Raw genomic sequence first — 22,905 nt, forward strand, 5'->3', positions numbered from 1 at the left:
ATTATTAATTGTAACCATAAAGTAATGTAGGACTTTAACATGTATTTATATACTGTGGTACTGCACCTTTGACTTGACTGGAGTCAGAGATCTGAGTAGGTGATGAAAGGTGATGAAAACACATGAAAACACTCAAAGTGAAGTTTCTATAGAGTCTGAAACAAACACACTTCACATGAAAAGTTGTCTTTATTGAAAAGCAGGAAATGTGCAGAATAAAGTGACACAGAGACTTAATATTCAATCATTAATTAACAGTGTTAAAAACAATGTGAAATAGTTTGATTCATTTCATTGCCATCAGGTTTAACAGTAGAATCATAAACTATTGATACTTTCTGATATTACCAGTAGTATTACTGCACTATAATAATCACATTGTTTTATAGTGAAAAAGAAACAAAAGTGAAAGAATCCATCACCAAAATGATTGAACTGCATTGTTAAGCCTTTTCATATCAGTCTGATCTCCTTCACCTTCTATTCCATCCTGTCCTCTAATAAAACAGGACTCTTTGATCGAATCAGCAAGTTTAACATTAAACCCATAAACCTTTGATACTATTGAGTGACTGTAATATAATGAATCGTCATTTCTATATCGAAAAAGAGAAAAAAAGTGAAAGAGTCCATCACCAAAAAGATTTAACTGCATTGCTGGACTTTTCGTTCCACTTCAGTGAGTGTTGGGAATTCTCAGCTCTGCGACCATGAAGATGGCTTTTTGCTTTCACTGATACACACACAGGTACTCAATGTGGCCGGGATTGCCTTCGTTGAGATTTTTCTCGATTACAGTGAGACCAGCCTTCTTGTACTCAGGAACCAAAGCTGTGTTGAGAAGCAGGGCGATGGCCTGAATGGGTTTGCTGGATCCCTCCTTCTTGTGCCACAGGTACACTGGGTTACCACTGGTTCCGTCGTTGAGGTTGACATACACTTTACTGTATCCTTGCTTCTGATATTGAACAGCCTCCTTGTCATTGATGGACACTTCCAGATCATTGAGGGCACGCTTGGGGTCGGTGGTCTGACGGTACCAGATGAAGACCGTGGATCCTCCTGCTCCCCTGTTAGTATCTTCATCCACACGGATGTAATGGTCTCCAAACAGGTCCTTGTCTGATTTGTAGGAATCAGTGGCAGTGATGTCGCAGATGTAGTTTTGGTGCTCTCTTTTCATCCACATGTGGGTCCAGTCCCCTCCGGCATTGCGGTTCAGATCACAGGCCAGTCTCTCCCAGCCAATGCCAAACTTTTCAGCTTCATTGTTTGCATCTGTAGTGACATCAATCGCCACTATGGGAGTATCATACTCTCCAGACCCTTGGTAGGACCAAAGGTAGATGCGATCACCTCTGGCTCCAGCATTGAGATCTTTAACGATCTGTTGGTACCCTGCATTGATCAATCCAGGAGTCATGTCATCCTTGAATGAAACTTGAAGCTTAGTGATTGCTTTCTCCCCCTTCTCCCCCATTTTATACCAAAGATAGATGGCATGTACACCTGCTCCTTTGTTCAGAGAACCTGGGACCTTCTGGAAGCCCTTCTTTATGAGAATTTGCTCCTCGATATCATTGAGGGACACGTCAATTTCTGAGATGTAGCTCATGGTGGTCTTGGTGGTTATGGTGGGTAACTGCATTAAAGAAAGACACATCATGAGTAAACAGTTAGCAGCATGACTGCGTCTTCAGGTGAGCTCCAATATCATCACTACAAATTAAAATATCAGTGCTGAAATATGGATCACCATAATGACATCTAACATGAATTGCTTTTTAAATGTGCATGCACACTGCCACCATTTACACTACTCACAGTGAATATAATCAAATAAGATCTGAAATAGAAAACTTTATGTTCCACAACCATAAAACATGACATTCTTGAAGACTTACGTGTGTGCTGACAGTCAGTGATAGAGCGGCAGGAAGAAGTCAGCTGGTCCTCTGGATTCTGTTGTACTCACTGCAGGTCAGCTGCCTTTATATAGAGAGATGCTCTTTCCCATTGTGCAAGTCTTTCCTGTCATGAGTCATATTCCAAAGAAAGTAGCATGTTGTCAAACCAGATTGGTACCTTGATAACCTTTAAGTAACATCATCAAACTCCACCTCTAAACTCTTGCCAAATCAAGCACAACAAATCCCTTGTTCCACGGCTCACGTGTCTTGCCTTAACCTTCCAGCAGCTCAGTCATTGTGCAATCGTTACCTGTAGGAGTCATATTCCAAAGAATTTCTTATTTTTCTAAATACCGTGTCATAACAGATAAAACACACGTCAGTTACCTTGAATTACATTCTCACGCTCAGCCTCTGACTTTCTGCCATCCACGGCCAGTGATGTTTGGATCTCACTGCTTGTGTTTGCTTGAACCTGAATCATTATCCTTCTCACGGGCCAGTCTCAGTCTCAAAGACCCAAATAAGTCCAGCACTTGAAGTCAATGTCTGTCCTGCTGACCAGAACATAGTAAACGTCCTGAAAAGCATTGCATCTCTCTGAGCCTGTGTTTGTTTGTTGTCCCACAAACACATGAGCATCCAAGCTGTGTGCCTCTCTCTCTCTCTCTCTCTCTCTCTCTCTCTCGCGTGTCCTGTGCTGGTCCATCAGCACGCTTTGTGTTCTTATCAAGTGTTTGGTCCAGTTCTGTGTAAGTCACACCTGCTTTGAGAAAGTAACTGTTTCCTTGTTGGGACAGAATCAGCTTTATTCTTCTGGTTACAGAATAGCGAGAAAGGGGCTACCGCACACAATCACTGAAGACGTGAGCTCGCCAGCTGCCAGAGAGATGGTGGAATGTATGATTGGGGAGAAAGAAGCAAAAAAGTTGTGCATGATCCCGGTGTCCAACAACACTGTGTCGCGCCGCATCGATGCTTTGTCCGAAGACATCCTGGCTACATTAGTCGCTCATTAATTGTAAATTAAATGTGATAATCGGCCTCTGAGCCTGTGCGTGTGTCCTCGCGATCCGTATTGCTCTTTAAAAGTGACGCCTTGTGTCACTGAAAGTTATTGAAACTTTGTTGCAGTGTTTCAGGGCGTTTTCACACCTTCAGTTCGTTTGCTTTGTTGCACTTGCTCCTTTGTTCGGTTTGTGTTCACACGGCAACATTTAACAGCGGACTAAATCTTGTAAACAAATGCCACGCGCGAGCAAACTGTTCTCTCATTGGTCCGATTCTTATGCGGCTATGAAGGCTTAAAAGGCTCTGTTGCTTCTTTTTTTTTTTTTTTTTAAGGGGGGGGGGGGGTGCGCGAACCCGGTCGGGATGTAGAAGGGGGTGCGCGGCCTAAAAAGTTCGGGAACCGCTGCTCTATAGCATAGAGTGTCGAAGCTGTGACGTCATGTCCGGGTCAGCCTCTGTTCCACCAGCTTCTGTAGTTCAATGCTGTCTCTTATTCAGCATTTCTTTCCTCTGTGTCTCTGGTCAAATTTAGACTGTTTCTGGGGTTTACTGTTTGTTGTTGGATGTCCCACAAGCACATGTCTCTGGTCTCCGAGTTTGTCCTCCTTGTCCTCTCTCTTCACTCAGGCTTAATTGTGCTGGGCTATCTTCAAGCCTTGTGTTTGGCAGGACTTTGAGGAAGACGTAAGGATGAAGGAAAAAAAAGGCAACTATAACAAGCACGCGAGGAAGAGAGAATGAGAATGACTTTTCTTCCTGTACTTGCTTCAAAAGTGACGATAAATGAAATACAGTTTTATTTTTAAATATTAAAGTTAATGTAAAGACATCGGATTAAAATCAACTCAAGTTTAAAATGTTATGTTCTACAATGAATAACACGATGAGGTGTCTCTTGTTTGTGTGGATTAGAACACCATCTGGTGTGCACACAGGATTACTCAAATAGTCCCTTACATGTGGAGATGTGGTTTGAAAGGTTGATTCTGTGAAATGCACCTTTATTGTAGTGATTTATAATCTATGATCTCTCTGAAGCGTAATCGAAAATAGTGGAGCAGGAAGGAGGTTCTGCTGCTGGTGGATGACATCAGATAAATCATACAACATTGAAATATGTAACAGACTAACACTAGCATTAGCTAACGTGTTATTCATCATGGCCAACAATAGTTTGTACAAACGTGTGTCAGAAGGTGTTGCTGCACTGCAGTCATCTGGATCTACTCTGAACCAGCACGAGAGTCCACAGTGGTGAAATGTAACTCAATACATTGAGTCAAGTACTTCTGTACAATGTTGAGGTTGCTGTACTTTATACATCTTGTACTACTCTGCTACATTTCAGAGGATACTATTGTAATTTGTATTTTCCTACACTTATTGGATATCTTTAGTTACTTTACAGATTCAGAGTAATACATCTACATGATCAACAGATGAATGATGATGTAGACTTTATTGATCCTTTGCTACCTGGCACTATATAAAGTAAAGTACTGCAACATTAAAGCAATGTACACATTGATGCTTTAATAATTATAATTCAATAATATAATTATTATTCTGAAATGGCCCTTCTGTATCATGTCTTCTTTTACTTGTAGTACGATATATAGTTTGATGTTGGTACTTTTACTCTTTCACACTACATGTCGTCATTCACCCATTCACTCCCATTCATACACTGATGCCCACCAGGACTAACTAACATTCACACACATTCACACACCGTAGTCAGAGCTACGAGTGTCTTGCCCAAGGACACATCGACATGCGGCAAGTGGAGCCGGTGATCGAACCGCCGATTCTCTGATTGAACGACGACCCTGCTCTCCACTGAGCCACAATCGCCCTTGTAAGTACACTTTTGAATGCAGTACTTGTACTGGTATTTCTACAACATGTAGCTGATTGTTTCATTTGTTATCTGTGAGGAGTCATATTCTAAAGTATATAATATCTTATCAAACTATTGATATCTTGATTACCTTTCAGTAAATATCATCAAACTCAACCTCTGAATTCTTTCCAAAACAATCACCAGAGCTACCTTGTTCCAATGCTCATGTGTTTATTGTGTGTTTATTGATATGTGTTCATATGAACCAGTCCAACCTTCCATGCACAATGGGACACATGGGTGACCCCGTGTCTGTTGGACACGTCCTCAGCGGGGCTGCTGGTAAACAAACAGTGAGTTATTTGAAGACGTCTGAAGACAAAAGTGTTTATTTATTCACCAACGCTCTCTTCTGACGTCATGTTTCAAACTTCTTATCTGTGACCTCGGCTGTGTAAAGCTCTCTACAGTGTTGGGCCCTCTCTGTGCTGCTGTTACCCTTCTGACGGGTCAGTCTCAATGAATCGAATGAGTCTGGCTCTTAAAGTCAATGTCTGTCATGCTGATGAGATCATAGGTTCTCCTTCTTGTCCTGTGCTGGTCCATCAGCACGCTTTGGGTTCTTCTCATGTGTTTGGTCCAGTTCTGTGTAAGTCACACCTGCTTTGAGAAAGTTAACAACTGTTTCCTTGTTGGGCCAGAATCAGCTTTATTCTTGTTGTTTGCATTCAGCTAACGTGTTAATCATCATGACTAATGATAGTTTGTTCAAACATGCAGCTTGAAAGAAGTCTGAGCTCTCTTAAAAAGCATTTTTACATCATGAGGAACTTCTTAAGTTAAAAGACTGGGTAAAGGAGTTTCACTTGTATTTGTTACACTTTTTACAAAGCTGTCTTCATTGAAATGTGCAGAATAAAGTGATACAGAGACGTAACATTCAATCATTCATAAACATTTTCCTATCACATCCCCTTCCTCAGGAATGACCTTTCTGCTCACATCAAACAGTTGAGGCCTTTAAATCCTGAATTAAAACTCATCTTTTGGTCTTAACCTTCAGTTATTTGCTTTTTCTTTGATGACTTCAGGCCTCTTATCTGTTGCCAGTAATGCAATTATTCCCTGTCTGAGGATTCCAAAGAATATTTCATTGTACCTGTTGCCATTAACCTTCCAGCAGCTCAGTCATTGTGCAATCATTACCTGTAGGAGTCATGTTCCAAAGAATTGTTATTTTCTAAAGACTGTGTCACAACAGATAAAACACACCTTAGTTACCTTTAATTCCATTCTCACACTCAGCCTGTGACTTCCTGCCATAAGTCCTGAAGCTATCTTGGTCCAGGGCCAGTGATGTTTGGATCTCACTGCTTGTTTGTTTCCTTTCTCCTATCTGTGTGAATGGTGGGCTTGAGTTTTGCCTCTTGTGTGTTTCTGTAGTCTTTCTTCTTCCAGAGGAGTGAACTATGAAGGGAGATTGACGTCGTAGTGAGCTATGTTGAGCCTAAAGCTGGAGTTTTTGATGTCACGATGGTGACTTTATTTTAACCACTAGATCACCATGGTAACTTACGACTAATTTGCTCCGGTGTAAAAATGTTCAGTGTATCAGTTATACTTACTTATTCAGCATTTCTTTCCTCTGTGTCTCTGATCAAATGTTTCTGGGGTTTACTGTTTGTTGTTGGATGTCGTACATGCACATGTCTCTGGTCTCCTAGTTTGTCCTCTCTTGTCACTCAGGCCTAATTGTGCTGACATATATTCAAGCCTTGTGTTTGGCAGGAGTTTGAGGAAGAAGGAAGGATGAAGGGGAGAACCCAACTATAAAAAACACGCCTACAAATGATCCCTTTTAGTGTTGTTCAGTTCTGTGTAAGGTTAGTTATTGTGAACGTACTGAAACCCTGGACCATTTATCATAGAATTCCACTTTTCTTCCTGTACTTGCTTCAAAAGTGACGATAAATGAAATACAGTTTTATTTTTAAATATTAAAGTTAATGTAAAGACATCGGATTAAAATCAACTCAAGTTTAAAATGTTATGTTCTACAATGAATAACACGATGAGGTGTCTCTTGTTTGTGTGGATTAGAACACCATCTGGTGTGCACACAGAGGATTACTCAAATAGTCCCTTACATGTGGAGATGTGGTTAGAAAGGTTTATTCTGTATGATGACTTTCAGGTGAAATGCACCTTTATTGTATTCATTTCTAATCCACAAACTCTACTCTCTAAAGCGTAATATAACAAAGACAATGGTAAGTAAACTAAGTAATGCAGTTTTTTTGTAGATTAAAGAACTGTTCAGTTTTTTTTAATACTTAGAGAAACTATGAAATATGAGAGGTAGTGCATGTCAATAGAAGCTCTCTCATGGCGTACAAAAAAGGTGGATAAACTATAAACTTTAGTCGCCAACATACAAGACAAGATATACAGAACTATAACCACTAAAAACAATATATCAATTCATCAGTACTGTTATTGTTGTTGTTCATTTGGTGTATTGGTATTAGATTTCAAATGCCAACTGTTAAAACTTTAAAAATATATATTTAAACCGTGCATGAACTGTAAAAATGAATAGTACTGTCGACTAAACCAGTTAACTTGGGCAGCCAATATTTCCTGGAGTACTACTGTACCTGTTTGTTTCCTTTGTGCTGCTGCTCCAGTACAAGGTGGAGCCTGCTCATCATTTGCAGCTGATGGAGTTTTCCGGCCTCCATTTGTTCAAAGGAGAGCATTCTAATGGTGTGATGCAGCTGGCGAGCTCGTGCTGTGATCCTCAAACCTCTGAGTCTGCCCCGTCCCTGTCGATCGTTGCATCATGGGTTAGGGTTAGGGTTAGCTTACAGGCGCTGGGTTCTTTCCAACGAGTAAATGTGAACACTGCTGTTCTCTGGGGCACTTTAGTTCTATACTGAAGGTCTTTCCTTTTCACTGGTGACTCTTTACAGCCACCTGAAGGCTGCAGGTGTCCGTTCCATCTGCACTGTCAAGCCACAGTTATGCACGACAGATCCGCTGGTTACATTTGAAGCAGCCAGCCTCAGACTGTTGTAAGATACACAGAGCTCACATTAAACGTGCACTTTTGATGAATTGTTCTACACTGTTTCTTCTGCATCGACAGGCGTGTTGGAGACAGATGCATTGAAAATAGCTCACACATGTCCACGAAAACATTGTAAATCACTTTATCAAGAATGTAACCTCATCATCATCATCATCATCATAGTTTGACAGCTTGTGGAAATGAGCTTATTCCCTTTCTTGCAGAGTTAGATGAGAAGATAGAAACCACTCTCTAAATATGAATCGACAGCCAGCAGCCTGTTAGCTCGGCTAACATGAAGCGTATAGACCTAGAACAGCACACAACCCTCCAAAAAACCACAACATCTCATTTTCACACTTTGGCTTTTGGGCTTTAGAGATGGCTGTCAATCAAATCTGATCGAACATCACCCACAAAGTCCTGAAGAAGTTTTTCCGTGTTAAACTCTTGATGAATATGTAGGTCAGATTGTTGCCTATTTGGTCGAGAATATCGAATGTTTTAGAGAAATACTTAAGAGTTCAGGGGCTTTAAGCATCATGTCACACTCGGCTCTACTGGCTGGATCCTTTACATTTGAGTCTTAGTCATTTCTTTCTTCTAAAGTAATACTCTAGCTGCACACAGCCTACATTAATCTCGTTGACTCCTTCCGCCGAGAAACGGGACAGGAGCCGCTCACGCTACAGTAGAGAGGGTCGTCCGGCAACCGCAAGGTCGGCGGTTCGATCCTTGGCTGCTACGTGTCCTAATAATAATAATAATAACTTTAATTTATATAGCGCCTTTCAGGGGACCCAAGGCCGCTTTACAAGAGTAACAGTTTAGACAAAAACAGTTTAGACAAACAGTCAGAAAAACAGAACAAGTAAACTAGGGGCCGAAAGCCTTGGCGAACAGATGGGACTTGAGGGCCCTTTTGAAGGCGTCCAGAGTGGAGATGTTGCGGATCACCGCAGGGAGAGAGTTCCAGAGGGTGGGGGCTGTCCTGTGCCGAAGTGTCCCTGAGCAAGACACTGAACCCCTAAGGGAATTACCCACAAATCATTGCAATGTGACATTAAACCAGTGGACGCTTGGAGCAGTAAAAAGGTAAACAAAGAGGACGGCTCACGTGTGTTCAGCCTGTGGTATTCAATTTACTCAGAAACATTAAGGGTTAAAGATGGAACAAAAAAATACATGAAATCAGAAGATATTTATTTATTTATTCATCAAATATTAGATTTTGTCATTGAAGCTGTTTTGACAAAAACAAGTAAATCTGAAAAAACTCTCATCTTGTGAGAAAAGAGCCTGGAAGACTTTCAAATCAGGGAGTACAAAGTATAAAATATACATCATATTTTTTGTTGTTTTCATGGTAACATGATATGTTGCAGCAAAGTGCCGTCCCATTCCTATTTACATCATTTCAAGCCCTCACAGTCTCTCGCACTCACCCATTTACCAGGTGACGTCAGTAAATCCTTGAGGGTTGAGGGTTTAGGGGGGACATTGGGATTTGGCCTGGGATTGGGCCAGTCTTTGATGTGACGCTACATACTCCGGTACGCTAGGTGGCGGTATAAACCTCATAGGCATGGGTTGACACCCCCTATTGAACGAAAAGAAGTAACGCATTCACAACATCCGGTTGTGAAGCCGCGTAAGATGGTAGTCTCAAGGTTGCCGTCTGCAGCGCTTTCTCTAAAACAGGTAAATACACACAACAACAGAAGGAGCACTATACTTCATATCACTAAGAGCTGGACTGGTTGTCACACTATAGGCCATTTCACAGTTGTAATGCAATTCCGGTCGACAGCAAGTCCTATGCTATATTGCTAGCTTGTTGGCTAACGCTAGCGTTACGTCTGTAGAGAATTGCTAGCTGCAATATGTTTGTCCATGTATAAACGTTTATACAATTCAAGGAAGACTTTTGTCTGTTTTGCAACTCTTTTCGGTCGCTCTGTTAAAGAAACTTAAACAAATTTAGCATTTACTGGCACGTAAGCTACTACCACGGAGGTGGTATTAGCAAACAAATAACGCTACTACAGATAGTCAAAACATACTCATACGGAGACATTTGCCTGCCCACATTTTAAAATGTGCCTTTATGAATGTGTTAGTTCGGGTATATGATTATCTGGTAAATACATGAGTCCGGCTTTGATATGTCAATGGCACATGACAACTCAGCAACACACGTTCCTCCAGGCTGTTTGCAGGGCTAGCTAGTTTTCAGGCTAAACCAGTGTTAGCATCTAAGTTAACTTCACCAGGCAGTCGACACTGTTTACTCCAACGTTTAGTTCAGTCCTTGCATAATATCACATGGAAGTTCATTTCAACTTGCGCAAGAGTCTGTGCTATGACAAGGAACTGTTATATTGTGATATTCTGATTATTCTTGACTCTCCCAAGCAGACTTTTCACAAAAATGTGTTTTTAGCTGGCCTGCTCAGGCTGCTGAACTGTTGATTCTTTGACAGTTTTTACAGAGACAACGGGTTTTGGGGATTTACAGAAATATGATGAGGACCATACGGAAGGTACCAGACGAGGCAGACAGGAAGTACCTCAGTGACTGGGCAAGAGACGAGTTCAAGAGGAATAAGAATGCCACAGACAAGGTAAGAAGATGTATAATGTGTTCCATTACATAGCCAGGGCGCCTAGAACTGCCCTGCCTGTCTGTTGGATCGAGTGAAGAGCTGATGTCATGTTCAGAACAGGAGTTACGTTAATCAGGATATTATCTAAAAGTTGGACCTAAGTTTACGTCCACACTTATATGTTTCTGCGTCCACACTGGCGTTCCGGCACTGTTTTCGGAAGGATTTCCGTCCATACGGAAGCATGAAAACGAATACCACATGACTATTCGTGTACACTTGGTATGCGGGTGTCAGTGTAAACAGGAAGTATATTGTTTGCTTAGTTACAGAAAATACAACAGATACTTAAGATCGTCCTCTATAATCTGCCTTTATAAACTCAGACACTTCTCCAAAAAACATTTTTAAACTTAGTCACAACGCTGCAGGTCTTTCTCTATCCCTCTCAAAGACGCACATCAAATGTACTTTGAAATGAACACTTACAAATAGGGGTGTCACGGATCACAAACCTCACGGTTCGGTAAAGAACTTTGGGCTATAGTCTTACATGAAAACAAAAATATTGAATATGTCCAATTTGATACAAAATGAAATCAATAAATAAAAATAAAACATTCAAGAATACTCAATTCTGATATCCTCGGCCTTTGATCAATATTGAAAGAAAGAAACAGCCAGTGAGCTAGCTTCCACTGTTTACATTGAACTGAACTGCTCGGCAACAACTTGGGTCTGTGTTTACTTCCTGTCAGGTTATGCCATTCAAATACACAATAATGTTTACCATTACTGTGACATTATTTTCAAAAAGATGAGAATATCTCCATTGTCTGGGGAGAGGGTCGACCTTTCTGTGGTGACTTGAATATTATTGGGCCTGTCTAGCTTCACTCTGATGCTTCTGTCAGCACCTGAACCAGGTGTGTGTGTGTGTGTGTGTGACGCTCACAGAGGGGGCGTGTCTACAGCGCCGGACTAAGAATCACTCCGCCGTGGTGAAAGCAGTCTCTACAGTCTTTTCCTTCTCATAGAGGCCTGGAACAGCTTCACACTGAAGTGGGTGCGTAAGTGGATTTCGTAGCGTGGCTCAAGCATTTTAACCAGATTTAGAAATCCTTTGTTTTCTACACCGGAGTGTCCCCGTCGCTGACAGACCGGATGGCGTCTCTTCATGTGCGTGGACATGCCGATGTTTTGCCGTTGTCGTGTCTCTCTCTTTAAATAACGCCGACATACCGTAACTGTTTGTCCACCACCCTCATCCGTCATTATACGTTACAGGGAAGACAAAATGTTCCCAAACTTGCGACTTAAATGACGCCGCGGCTTCTGACGTTCCTCCGCTCGCCATGACGTCACCGTTAAATGCTTCTAAGCTGCTCCGTTCACGTGAACACACTACTGCTTTATATCTGTTCACTGACACTCTGCATTGATATTCGGGGACTTGTTACTTGACAAGGAACAGCAGCAGTAGAACTTTATTACACACTATGATGATTACGCTGTAAAAAAAAAATACTCTTGATCCGCGGTTCACAAGTGATCCGAACCGTGAGGGCTGATCGGTGATCCGTGACACCACTACTTACAAATCAAAGTTTGCTAGATTACGGGTCAGTATATTTGGTCAACACACGTCTCTCACTCATTTTCTTGGTCTCGTCGTTGTCTGCTGTCACACTCGTAGCTCTGCCGGCTGGCTGGAAGTCCCCGTCGTATTGGAGAGCATTTATGCTTTTGTTTCTCAATAGTTCTGCAGAACAAGCTAAGCATAAATAAGAAAAGTCCTCCACTGCTTGCGAATCGCTCCAATAGCTGCTCGCTTCCATCGCATGTCGGCATTTGTAACATTATAAAAGGCAGAATTTAACTGCACAATATCTGTTAGTACAGACAGCACAGTCAGCAAAGCCTGTAATGCGTTATCCATATTGTATGAACCTCTAGTAATCCAGGCTGATGTAGTTTTTCTTCCTGCGGTGTGACGAAAGGACACGTCATGGCTGCTAAGAACCAATCAAGTGGCGAACGTGGGCGTCTACGCCATCGTTCACACTACGAGGTAACCTCGGGGTTTCCAGACTTAAAAAGCTTTGGAAGCGTTTCTAAACTATTTCCTTTTCGGTGCTCTAAAACTCTTGAGTAGTGTGGATGCTCAGTGTAAACGTTGCAAAAGATGGACGTGGATGTAGCCTTAAGTTACTTTCATCTGAAAAGTCTTAAAAGAGGAAGATTGTTGAAACTTGATTGTTTCTACATTCTGAGAAGATTAGGAATTAATCAAAAATGATGGAGAAAGTATTAATTTTGATACATATTGTTGCAATGGGTTATAATTTAGTGTAAATGAATTCATGAACTTAAAAAGATAATCTAAACTCAAGGTCTGCTGACTTGCCTTTTCTGTAGCTTTTAAGCACATCAAACCTTTGGAGATAGTCTGTGTAGAGACAGTGTACTTAGTTTCCCAGCATCCTCTTCTGTCTCCATCACTGCTGTTTTCCCTCTCATTGTTCCTTCAGGATGCCATCCGTATGATGATCACACAAGCTAACAACCATTTAGAGGAGCTGCAGACGTCTATGGCTTTGGCCGGCAGTTAAACACCGGGACCTGCTATGGACTGATCTGGATCCGTACTCTGGAGACTCTAAGCGGGGACAGGGACACCTGATCAGAGTAGTCATTGTAAGTGACCGATGCGGAACTTATGGACACTCTGCTTTAGCTGGACGTGTTGTTAATGGATGGATTGATGGAACTGACCCAAGGGCATCATCCTCTCCTTTCCTGTGCTGCTGTTCAGCGGTGAGGATCATGAGAATGGAAGCTCATTAATCTATTGTTTGTGCTGTATATTATATATATTGTAAGTATTAAAGAGGAACTAATGAACATGAACTCAGAATTCTCTTTTTTTCAAAATACAAAATGTTTTCTGGCATCATCATACAAGGTAATTTACCGGTATTCATATCCACAGAGTTATCATCACCATGTATGAGCTTCACTACATCAAACGTACAGCAACACAACTCTGAACTTTCATAATGGCCTCAGGCCCAAAATAGATTGTACCGGTAGGTAAGTTCTAGTTGATGAAATAGATTGTTTTTATATGACAGACCTTTGAGTGGCAGCTTATTAGTAGTTATCACCTCTTAAAGAAATAGCTATTTGGACTACTGGCCACCCATAGATTCTTGTAATAAGCTCCCAAGTACCGGTAGTGTTTGAAGTGACTATTCTAATAAAATTCATTGCAAGTATTATGTAATTGTTTTCCCATTATCTTATTCAGTTTGTCGGGCCAAACTATATTGCTTTAAAATGAAACATTTGTGTATTTGACCATTTTCTTATTTAAAGCCACTACGAAGAACTTTAATTTGTGTTGAGTTTGACATTCCTTGTGGACAAAAGAGTATTTGCGAGCATTAGACTTGCTTTTGGAAATCTCAAGTATGTCCTCGCTCAGTCCTGGTTCTCCTGCGCCTCCCTTGTCTCCAAAGGCCCAGCTATACTGCCTGGGCCTCCAGCAGCGTATGTGGTGGACTCTTCATGGACTAAAGGACTTAATTCAAACGGGGCTGGTGGGGTAGTGTGAAGTCAACAAACTGTTATGGGACTCACAGGGGTTTACTCTGAGGCTGTGTAACCATGGTAACGAAACATCATTTTTGGGTGTCGGTGGTGTGCAGCCCAAAAGAAAAAGACGCATGCTCACTTTGTTAATCCCGGCACTTCTACAGTATGACTGAACCTGCCACATGTGTATTCATAATTGAAAATGAGCATAATTAACAACCCAATAAACTATATAGGGCTCTGCGTTCTGCCCCATATGTACTATATTATACACATTTATAACTGCGTCAGCAGCAGAATAAAGGGACCCGATAATGCCAAGGAATGGGGAAAAATAAATAACCAGTCACTCATACAACTCAAATATTGCATTTGAAAACAAAATTATAAATACAAGAAAATTGGTTAATGCTTCAAGTTCTCCTAAACCACTGTAGAACAAATCCGTCCATACAAGTGGTGCTTGCATGATGCCGATTGACTCCACAACAAAAACATGCGAGTTAGTGGAGAGCTTTAATGAATGCATGAAAATCTGAACCTCATTGAGGATTTTCACGTCAATTGGGTTTACAGGGTGACATCCCAAACAGGAATTTCCTTTTAATAAGTATTAAGTCCACATGGATAAATCACATAAAATACATTATTAACAGCTGATCTAGCAGAGTTAAACATATTCATCTTAACATGCAAGTCCATTCTCGACGTCCTCTTCTCTAAATGTTGAAATGTTCAGTCCTCTGTGACGGACGTCGTCCTCTGGGACAGCATCAGGTCCTTGACTTGCGACGTCAGGACCGCGAGCTGCGTGCGGACGTTGCTGATCTCCTCCTCCTGCTCCTCCGCCTTATCGTTCTCAGCCTGCTGCTGCTGCTTCCTGCTCTGGTTCTGGCTCACCAGCTGCTTCACCACCAGGCTCTGGTAGGCAGACAGGTTTGTGACTGTGCTTTTTTTTCATGCACATTTACAGTATATCCCGCTAGTTATTAATAATAACTTATTACTATGTGCATAACCTATTATGAGAGATGAGCTCAAAATGTTCCCAGACTGGGGAAAATCTCCTCTTTCTTGCTGGTTCCATCGCAGAAAAAAGAAGCTTGAGTAGTTTGTAAACAAACGCGCAATAAAGTCCTAAGTACACAGAATGTGACCGGGGATCCATTGCGTTTCGCTGCCCCTTTTATTTCGAATCGCACGCCAAACTCGTGAACCATTTCCTGAATCAGTCACGTGGTACGGCTGGTTCGCGAGGCTTCGAACGTCACCACATACGTCATCGAGACAAGCCTCGATACGCGCTTCATACAAATCTTCCTGGATTACTCGACACAAGCTTCGAAGCCTCGACACGAAAGGTCACATCACTACCACTAGACACTGGTGTGAACGTTGGAGCTCGGGCCCGAATGAGAAGCTGCCAGGGTACAAAGATAAACTACCAAAGACACACCAGAAAAATTTGAGTTAAATATTCATCCTGAATATGAGAATGCTGGATTCACCCCACGTCAACAATCTAATTTATTTACAATAAATAACAGAGATGAAATAATAGAAAATAGTGGAGAGGGGAGGAAGTTCTGCTGCTGGTGGATGACATCAGATAAATCATACAACATTGAAATATGTAATAGACTAACACCAGCATTAGCTAACGTGTTATTCATCATGGCCAACAATAGTTTGTACAAACGTGTGTCAGAAGGTGTTGCTGCACTGCAGTCATCTGGATCTACTCTGAACCAGCATGAGAGTCCACAGTGGTGAAATGTAACTCAATACATTGAGTCAAGTACTTCTGTACAATGTTGAGGTTGCTGTACTTTATACATCTTGTACTACTCTTCTACATTTCAGAGGATAATATTGATGGATTTACTTCAATACACTTATTAGATACCTTTAGTTAGTTTACAGATTCAGAGTAATAAAAATAAATATAATCAAATAAATAATGATGTAGACTTTATTTTTGCTACCCGGCAGTATATAAAGTAAAACACTGCAACATTAAAGCAATGTACATGTTGATGCATTGATAATTATAATTCAATAATCTAATTCTTATTCTGAAATGGGCCCTTCTGTATAATGTTTGCTTTTACTGTTGGTACTTAAGTCTATTTTGATGTTAGTACTTTTTTACTTCAATTGAAGTAAAGTTTTGAATGCAGGACTTTTACTTGTATTTCTACACTGTGGTACTGCTACTTTTACTTGAGTCAGAGATCTGAGTACTTCTTCCACCACTGTGAGTTCAAAACATCACTGCATTGATCCCTTGCTACCTGGCAGTAAATATAGTAAAAAAAAACAACTGCATTATTAAAGCAATATACATTGTCATGCATTATTAATTGTAACCATAAAGTAATGTAGGACTTTAACATGTATTTATATACTGTGGTACTGCACCTTTGACTTGACTGGAGTCAGAGATCTGAGTAGGTGATGAAAGGTGATGAAAACACATGAAAACACTCAAAGTGAAGTTTCTATAGAGTCTGAAACAAACACACTTCACATGAAAAGTTGTCTTTATTGAAAAGCAGGAAATGTGCAGAATAAAGTGACACAGAGACTTAATATTCAATCATTAATTAACAGTGTTAAAAACAATGTGAAATAGTTTGATTCATTTCATTGCCATCAGGTTTAACAGTAGAATCATAAACTATTGATACTTTCTGATATTACCAGTAGTATTACTGCACTATAATAATCACATTGTTTTATAGTGAAAAAGAAACAAAAGTGAAAGAATCCATCACCAAAATGATTGAACTGCATTGTTAAGCCTTTTCATATCAGTCTGATCTCCTTCACCTTCTATTCCATCCTGTCCTCTAATAAAACAGGACTCTTTGATCGAATCAGCAAGTTTAACATTAAACCCATAAACCTTTGATACTATTGAGTGACTGTAATATAATGAATCGTCATTTCTATATCGAAAAAGAGAAAAAAAGTGAAAGAGTCCATCACCAAAAAGATTTAACTGCATTGCTGGACTTTTCGTTCCACTTCAGTGAGTGTTGGGAATTCTCAGCTCTGCGACCATGAAGATGGCTTTTTGCTTTCACTGATACACACACAGGTACTCAATGTGGCCGGGATTGCCTTCGTTGAGATTTTTCTCGATTACAGTGAGACCAGCCTTCTTGTACTCAGGAACCAAAGCTGTGTTGAGAAGCAGGGCGATGGCCTGAATGGGTTTGCTGGATCCCTCCTTCTTGTGCCACAGGTACACTGGGTTACCACTGGTTCCGTCGTTGAGGTTGACATACACTTTACTGTATCCTTGCTTCTGATATTGAACAGCCTCCTTGTCATTGATGGACACTTCCAGATCATTGAGGGCACGCTTGGGGTCGGTGGTCTGACGGTACCAGATGAAGACCGTGGATCCTCCTGCTCCCCTGTTAGTATCTTCATCCACACGGATGTAATGGTCTCCAAACAGGTCCTTGTCTGATTTGTAGGAATCAGTGGCAGTGATGTCGCAGATGTAGTTTTGGTGCTCTCTTTTCATCCACATGTGGGTCCAGTCCCCTCCGGCATTGCGGTTCAGATCACAGGCCAGTCTCTCCCAGCCAATGCCAAACTTTTCAGCTTCATTGTTTGCATCTGTAGTGACATCAATCGCCACTATGGGAGTATCATACTCTCCAGACCCTTGGTAGGACCAAAGGTAGATGCGATCACCTCTGGCTCCAGCATTGAGATCTTTAACGATCTGTTGGTACCCTGCATTGATCAATCCAGGAGTCATGTCATCCTTGAATGAAACTTGAAGCTTAGTGATTGCTTTCTCCCCCTTCTCCCCCATTTTATACCAAAGATAGATGGCATGTACACCTGCTCCTTTGTTCAGAGAACCTGGGACCTTCTGGAAGCCCTTCTTTATGAGAATTTGCTCCTCGATATCATTGAGGGACACGTCAATTTCTGAGATGTAGCTCATGGTGGTCTTGGTGGTTATGGTGGGTAACTGCATTAAAGAAAGACACATCATGAGTAAACAGTTAGCAGCATGACTGCGTCTTCAGGTGAGCTCCAATATCATCACTACAAATTAAAATATCAGTGCTGAAATATGGATCACCATAATGACATCTAACATGAATTGCTTTTTAAATGTGCATGCACACTGCCACCATTTACACTACTCACAGTGAATATAATCAAATAAGATCTGAAATAGAAAACTTTATGTTCCACAACCATAAAACATGACATTCTTGAAGACTTACGTGTGTGCTGACAGTCAGTGATAGAGCGGCAGGAAGAAGTCAGCTGGTCCTCTGGATTCTGTTGTACTCACTGCAGGTCAGCTGCCTTTATATAGAGAGATGCTCTTTCCCATTGTGCAAGTCTTTCCTGTCATGAGTCATATTCCAAAGAAAGTAGCATGTTGTCAAACCAGATTGGTACCTTGATAACCTTTAAGTAACATCATCAAACTCCACCTCTAAACTCTTGCCAAATCAAGCACAACAAATCCCTTGTTCCACGGCTCACGTGTCTTGCCTTAACCTTCCAGCAGCTCAGTCATTGTGCAATCGTTACCTGTAGGAGTCATATTCCAAAGAATTTCTTATTTTTCTAAATACCGTGTCATAACAGATAAAACACACGTCAGTTACCTTGAATTACATTCTCACGCTCAGCCTCTGACTTTCTGCCATCCACGGCCAGTGATGTTTGGATCTCACTGCTTGTGTTTGCTTGAACCTGAATCATTATCCTTCTCACGGGCCAGTCTCAGTCTCAAAGACCCAAATAAGTCCAGCACTTGAAGTCAATGTCTGTCCTGCTGACCAGAACATAGTAAACGTCCTGAAAAGCATTGCATCTCTCTGAGCCTGTGTTTGTTTGTTGTCCCACAAACACATGAGCATCCAAGCTGTGTGCCTCTCTCTCTCTCTCTCTCTCTCTCTCTCTCGCGTGTCCTGTGCTGGTCCATCAGCACGCTTTGTGTTCTTATCAAGTGTTTGGTCCAGTTCTGTGTAAGTCACACCTGCTTTGAGAAAGTAACTGTTTCCTTGTTGGGACAGAATCAGCTTTATTCTTCTGGTTACAGAATAGCGAGAAAGGGGCTACCGCACACAATCACTGAAGACGTGAGCTCGCCAGCTGCCAGAGAGATGGTGGAATGTATGATTGGGGAGAAAGAAGCAAAAAAGTTGTGCATGATCCCGGTGTCCAACAACACTGTGTCGCGCCGCATCGATGCTTTGTCCGAAGACATCCTGGCTACATTAGTCGCTCATTAATTGTAAATTAAATGTGATAATCGGCCTCTGAGCCTGTGCGTGTGTCCTCGCGATCCGTATTGCTCTTTAAAAGTGACGCCTTGTGTCACTGAAAGTTATTGAAACTTTGTTGCAGTGTTTCAGGGCGTTTTCACACCTTCAGTTCGTTTGCTTTGTTGCAGTTGCTCCTTTGTTCGGTTTGTGTTCACACGGCAACATTTAACAGCGGACTAAATCTTGTAAACAAATGCCACGCGCGAGCAAACTGTTCTCTCATTGGTCCGATTCTTATGCGGCTATGAAGGCTTAAAAGGCTCTGTTGCTTCTTTTTTTTTTTTTTTTTAAGGGGGGGGGGGGGTGCGCGAACCCGGTCGGGATGTAGAAGGGGGTGCGCGGCCTAAAAAGTTCGGGAACCGCTGCTCTATAGCATAGAGTGTCGAAGCTGTGACGTCATGTCCGGGTCAGCCTCTGTTCCACCAGCTTCTGTAGTTCAATGCTGTCTCTTATTCAGCATTTCTTTCCTCTGTGTCTCTGGTCAAATTTAGACTGTTTCTGGGGTTTACTGTTTGTTGTTGGATGTCCCACAAGCACATGTCTCTGGTCTCCGAGTTTGTCCTCCTTGTCCTCTCTCTTCACTCAGGCTTAATTGTGCTGGGCTATCTTCAAGCCTTGTGTTTGGCAGGACTTTGAGGAAGACGTAAGGATGAAGGAAAAAAAAGGCAACTATAACAAGCACGCGAGGAAGAGAGAATGAGAATGACTTTTCTTCCTGTACTTGCTTCAAAAGTGACGATAAATGAAATACAGTTTTATTTTTAAATATTAAAGTTAATGTAAAGACATCGGATTAAAATCAACTCAAGTTTAAAATGTTATGTTCTACAATGAATAACACGATGAGGTGTCTCTTGTTTGTGTGGATTAGAACACCATCTGGTGTGCACACAGGATTACTCAAATAGTCCCTTACATGTGGAGATGTGGTTTGAAAGGTTGATTCTGTGAAATGCACCTTTATTGTAGTGATTTATAATCTATGATCTCTCTGAAGCGTAATCGAAAATAGTGGAGCAGGAAGGAGGTTCTGCTGCTGGTGGATGACATCAGATAAATCATACAACATTGAAATATGTAACAGACTAACACTAGCATTAGCTAACGTGTTATTCATCATGGCCAACAATAGTTTGTACAAACGTGTGTCAGAAGGTGTTGCTGCACTGCAGTCATCTGGATCTACTCTGAACCAGCACGAGAGTCCACAGTGGTGAAATGTAACTCAATACATTGAGTCAAGTACTTCTGTACAATGTTGAGGTTGCTGTACTTTATACATCTTGTACTACTCTGCTACATTTCAGAGGATACTATTGTAATTTGTATTTTCCTACACTTATTGGATATCTTTAGTTACTTTACAGATTCAGAGTAATACATCTACATGATCAACAGATGAATGATGATGTAGACTTTATTGATCCTTTGCTACCTGGCACTATATAAAGTAAAGTACTGCAACATTAAAGCAATGTACACATTGATGCTTTAATAATTATAATTCAATAATATAATTATTATTCTGAAATGGCCCTTCTGTATCATGTCTTCTTTTACTTGTAGTACGATATATAGTTTGATGTTGGTACTTTTACTCTTTCACACTACATGTCGTCATTCACCCATTCACTCCCATTCATACACTGATGCCCACCAGGACTAACTAACATTCACACACATTCACACACCGTAGTCAGAGCTACGAGTGTCTTGCCCAAGGACACATCGACATGCGGCAAGTGGAGCCGGTGATCGAACCGCCGATTCTCTGATTGAACGACGACCCTGCTCTCCACTGAGCCACAATCGCCCTTGTAAGTACACTTTTGAATGCAGTACTTGTACTGGTATTTCTACAACATGTAGCTGATTGTTTCATTTGTTATCTGTGAGGAGTCATATTCTAAAGTATATAATATCTTATCAAACTATTGATATCTTGATTACCTTTCAGTAAATATCATCAAACTCAACCTCTGAATTCTTTCCAAAACAATCACCAGAGCTACCTTGTTCCAATGCTCATGTGTTTATTGTGTGTTTATTGATATGTGTTCATATGAACCAGTCCAACCTTCCATGCACAATGGGACACATGGGTGACCCCGTGTCTGTTGGACACGTCCTCAGCGGGGCTGCTGGTAAACAAACAGTGAGTTATTTGAAGACGTCTGAAGACAAAAGTGTTTATTTATTCACCAACGCTCTCTTCTGACGTCATGTTTCAAACTTCTTATCTGTGACCTCGGCTGTGTAAAGCTCTCTACAGTGTTGGGCCCTCTCTGTGCTGCTGTTACCCTTCTGACGGGTCAGTCTCAATGAATCGAATGAGTCTGGCTCTTAAAGTCAATGTCTGTCATGCTGATGAGATCATAGGTTCTCCTTCTTGTCCTGTGCTGGTCCATCAGCACGCTTTGGGTTCTTCTCATGTGTTTGGTCCAGTTCTGTGTAAGTCACACCTGCTTTGAGAAAGTTAACAACTGTTTCCTTGTTGGGCCAGAATCAGCTTTATTCTTGTTGTTTGCATTCAGCTAACGTGTTAATCATCATGACTAATGATAGTTTGTTCAAACATGCAGCTTGAAAGAAGTCTGAGCTCTCTTAAAAAGCATTTTTACATCATGAGGAACTTCTTAAGTTAAAAGACTGGGTAAAGGAGTTTCACTTGTATTTGTTACACTTTTTACAAAGCTGTCTTCATTGAAATGTGCAGAATAAAGTGATACAGAGACGTAACATTCAATCATTCATAAACATTTTCCTATCACATCCCCTTCCTCAGGAATGACCTTTCTGCTCACATCAAACAGTTGAGGCCTTTAAATCCTGAATTAAAACTCATCTTTTGGTCTTAACCTTCAGTTATTTGCTTTTTCTTTGATGACTTCAGGCCTCTTATCTGTTGCCAGTAATGCAATTATTCCCTGTCTGAGGATTCCAAAGAATATTTCATTGTACCTGTTGCCATTAACCTTCCAGCAGCTCAGTCATTGTGCAATCATTACCTGTAGGAGTCATGTTCCAAAGAATTGTTATTTTCTAAAGACTGTGTCACAACAGATAAAACACACCTTAGTTACCTTTAATTCCATTCTCACACTCAGCCTGTGACTTCCTGCCATAAGTCCTGAAGCTATCTTGGTCCAGGGCCAGTGATGTTTGGATCTCACTGCTTGTTTGTTTCCTTTCTCCTATCTGTGTGAATGGTGGGCTTGAGTTTTGCCTCTTGTGTGTTTCTGTAGTCTTTCTTCTTCCAGAGGAGTGAACTATGAAGGGAGATTGACGTCGTAGTGAGCTATGTTGAGCCTAAAGCTGGAGTTTTTGATGTCACGATGGTGACTTTATTTTAACCACTAGATCACCATGGTAACTTACGACTAATTTGCTCCGGTGTAAAAATGTTCAGTGTATCAGTTATACTTACTTATTCAGCATTTCTTTCCTCTGTGTCTCTGATCAAATGTTTCTGGGGTTTACTGTTTGTTGTTGGATGTCGTACATGCACATGTCTCTGGTCTCCTAGTTTGTCCTCTCTTGTCACTCAGGCCTA

General features: G+C 41.2%; 3 protein-coding genes across 3 annotated transcripts; 1 reads left to right on the forward strand and 2 right to left on the reverse strand.

The window, feature by feature from the left end:
• Nucleotides 1–176: 176 nt before the first annotated feature.
• LOC306793610 (uncharacterized protein) lies at nt 177–1,958 on the reverse strand. Its single transcript, XM_079291281.1, has 2 exons — nt 1,905–1,958; nt 177–1,642 (listed from the first exon to the last, which is right to left on the reverse strand). The coding sequence occupies exon 2, from the start codon at nt 1,613–1,615 to the stop codon at nt 731–733; it is 885 nt and encodes a 294-aa protein (XP_079147407.1). The 5' UTR covers nt 1,616–1,642; nt 1,905–1,958; the 3' UTR covers nt 177–730.
• A 7,503-nt stretch (nt 1,959–9,461) lies between these two features.
• LOC306793717 (LYR motif-containing protein 2-like) lies at nt 9,462–13,350 on the forward strand. The gene is made up of 3 exons (XM_079291447.1): nt 9,462–9,535; nt 10,318–10,458; nt 12,972–13,350. Exons 1-3 carry the CDS (start codon nt 9,491–9,493, stop codon nt 13,050–13,052), a joined length of 267 nt encoding a protein of 88 aa, XP_079147573.1. The 5' UTR covers nt 9,462–9,490; the 3' UTR covers nt 13,053–13,350.
• Nucleotides 13,351–16,568: 3,218 nt separating this feature from the next.
• Nucleotides 16,569–18,350, reverse strand: LOC306793611 (uncharacterized protein). The gene is made up of 2 exons (XM_079291282.1): nt 18,297–18,350; nt 16,569–18,034 (listed from the first exon to the last, which is right to left on the reverse strand). Exon 2 carries the CDS (start codon nt 18,005–18,007, stop codon nt 17,123–17,125), a length of 885 nt encoding a protein of 294 aa, XP_079147408.1. The 5' UTR covers nt 18,008–18,034; nt 18,297–18,350; the 3' UTR covers nt 16,569–17,122.
• Between the last annotated feature and the right edge of the window lie 4,555 nt (nt 18,351–22,905).

Source organism: Melanostigma gelatinosum (genome assembly GCF_949748355.1).
Source record: "Melanostigma gelatinosum genome assembly, chromosome: 19".
In the NCBI taxonomy this organism is placed as follows: domain Eukaryota; kingdom Metazoa; phylum Chordata; class Actinopteri; order Perciformes; family Zoarcidae; genus Melanostigma; species Melanostigma gelatinosum.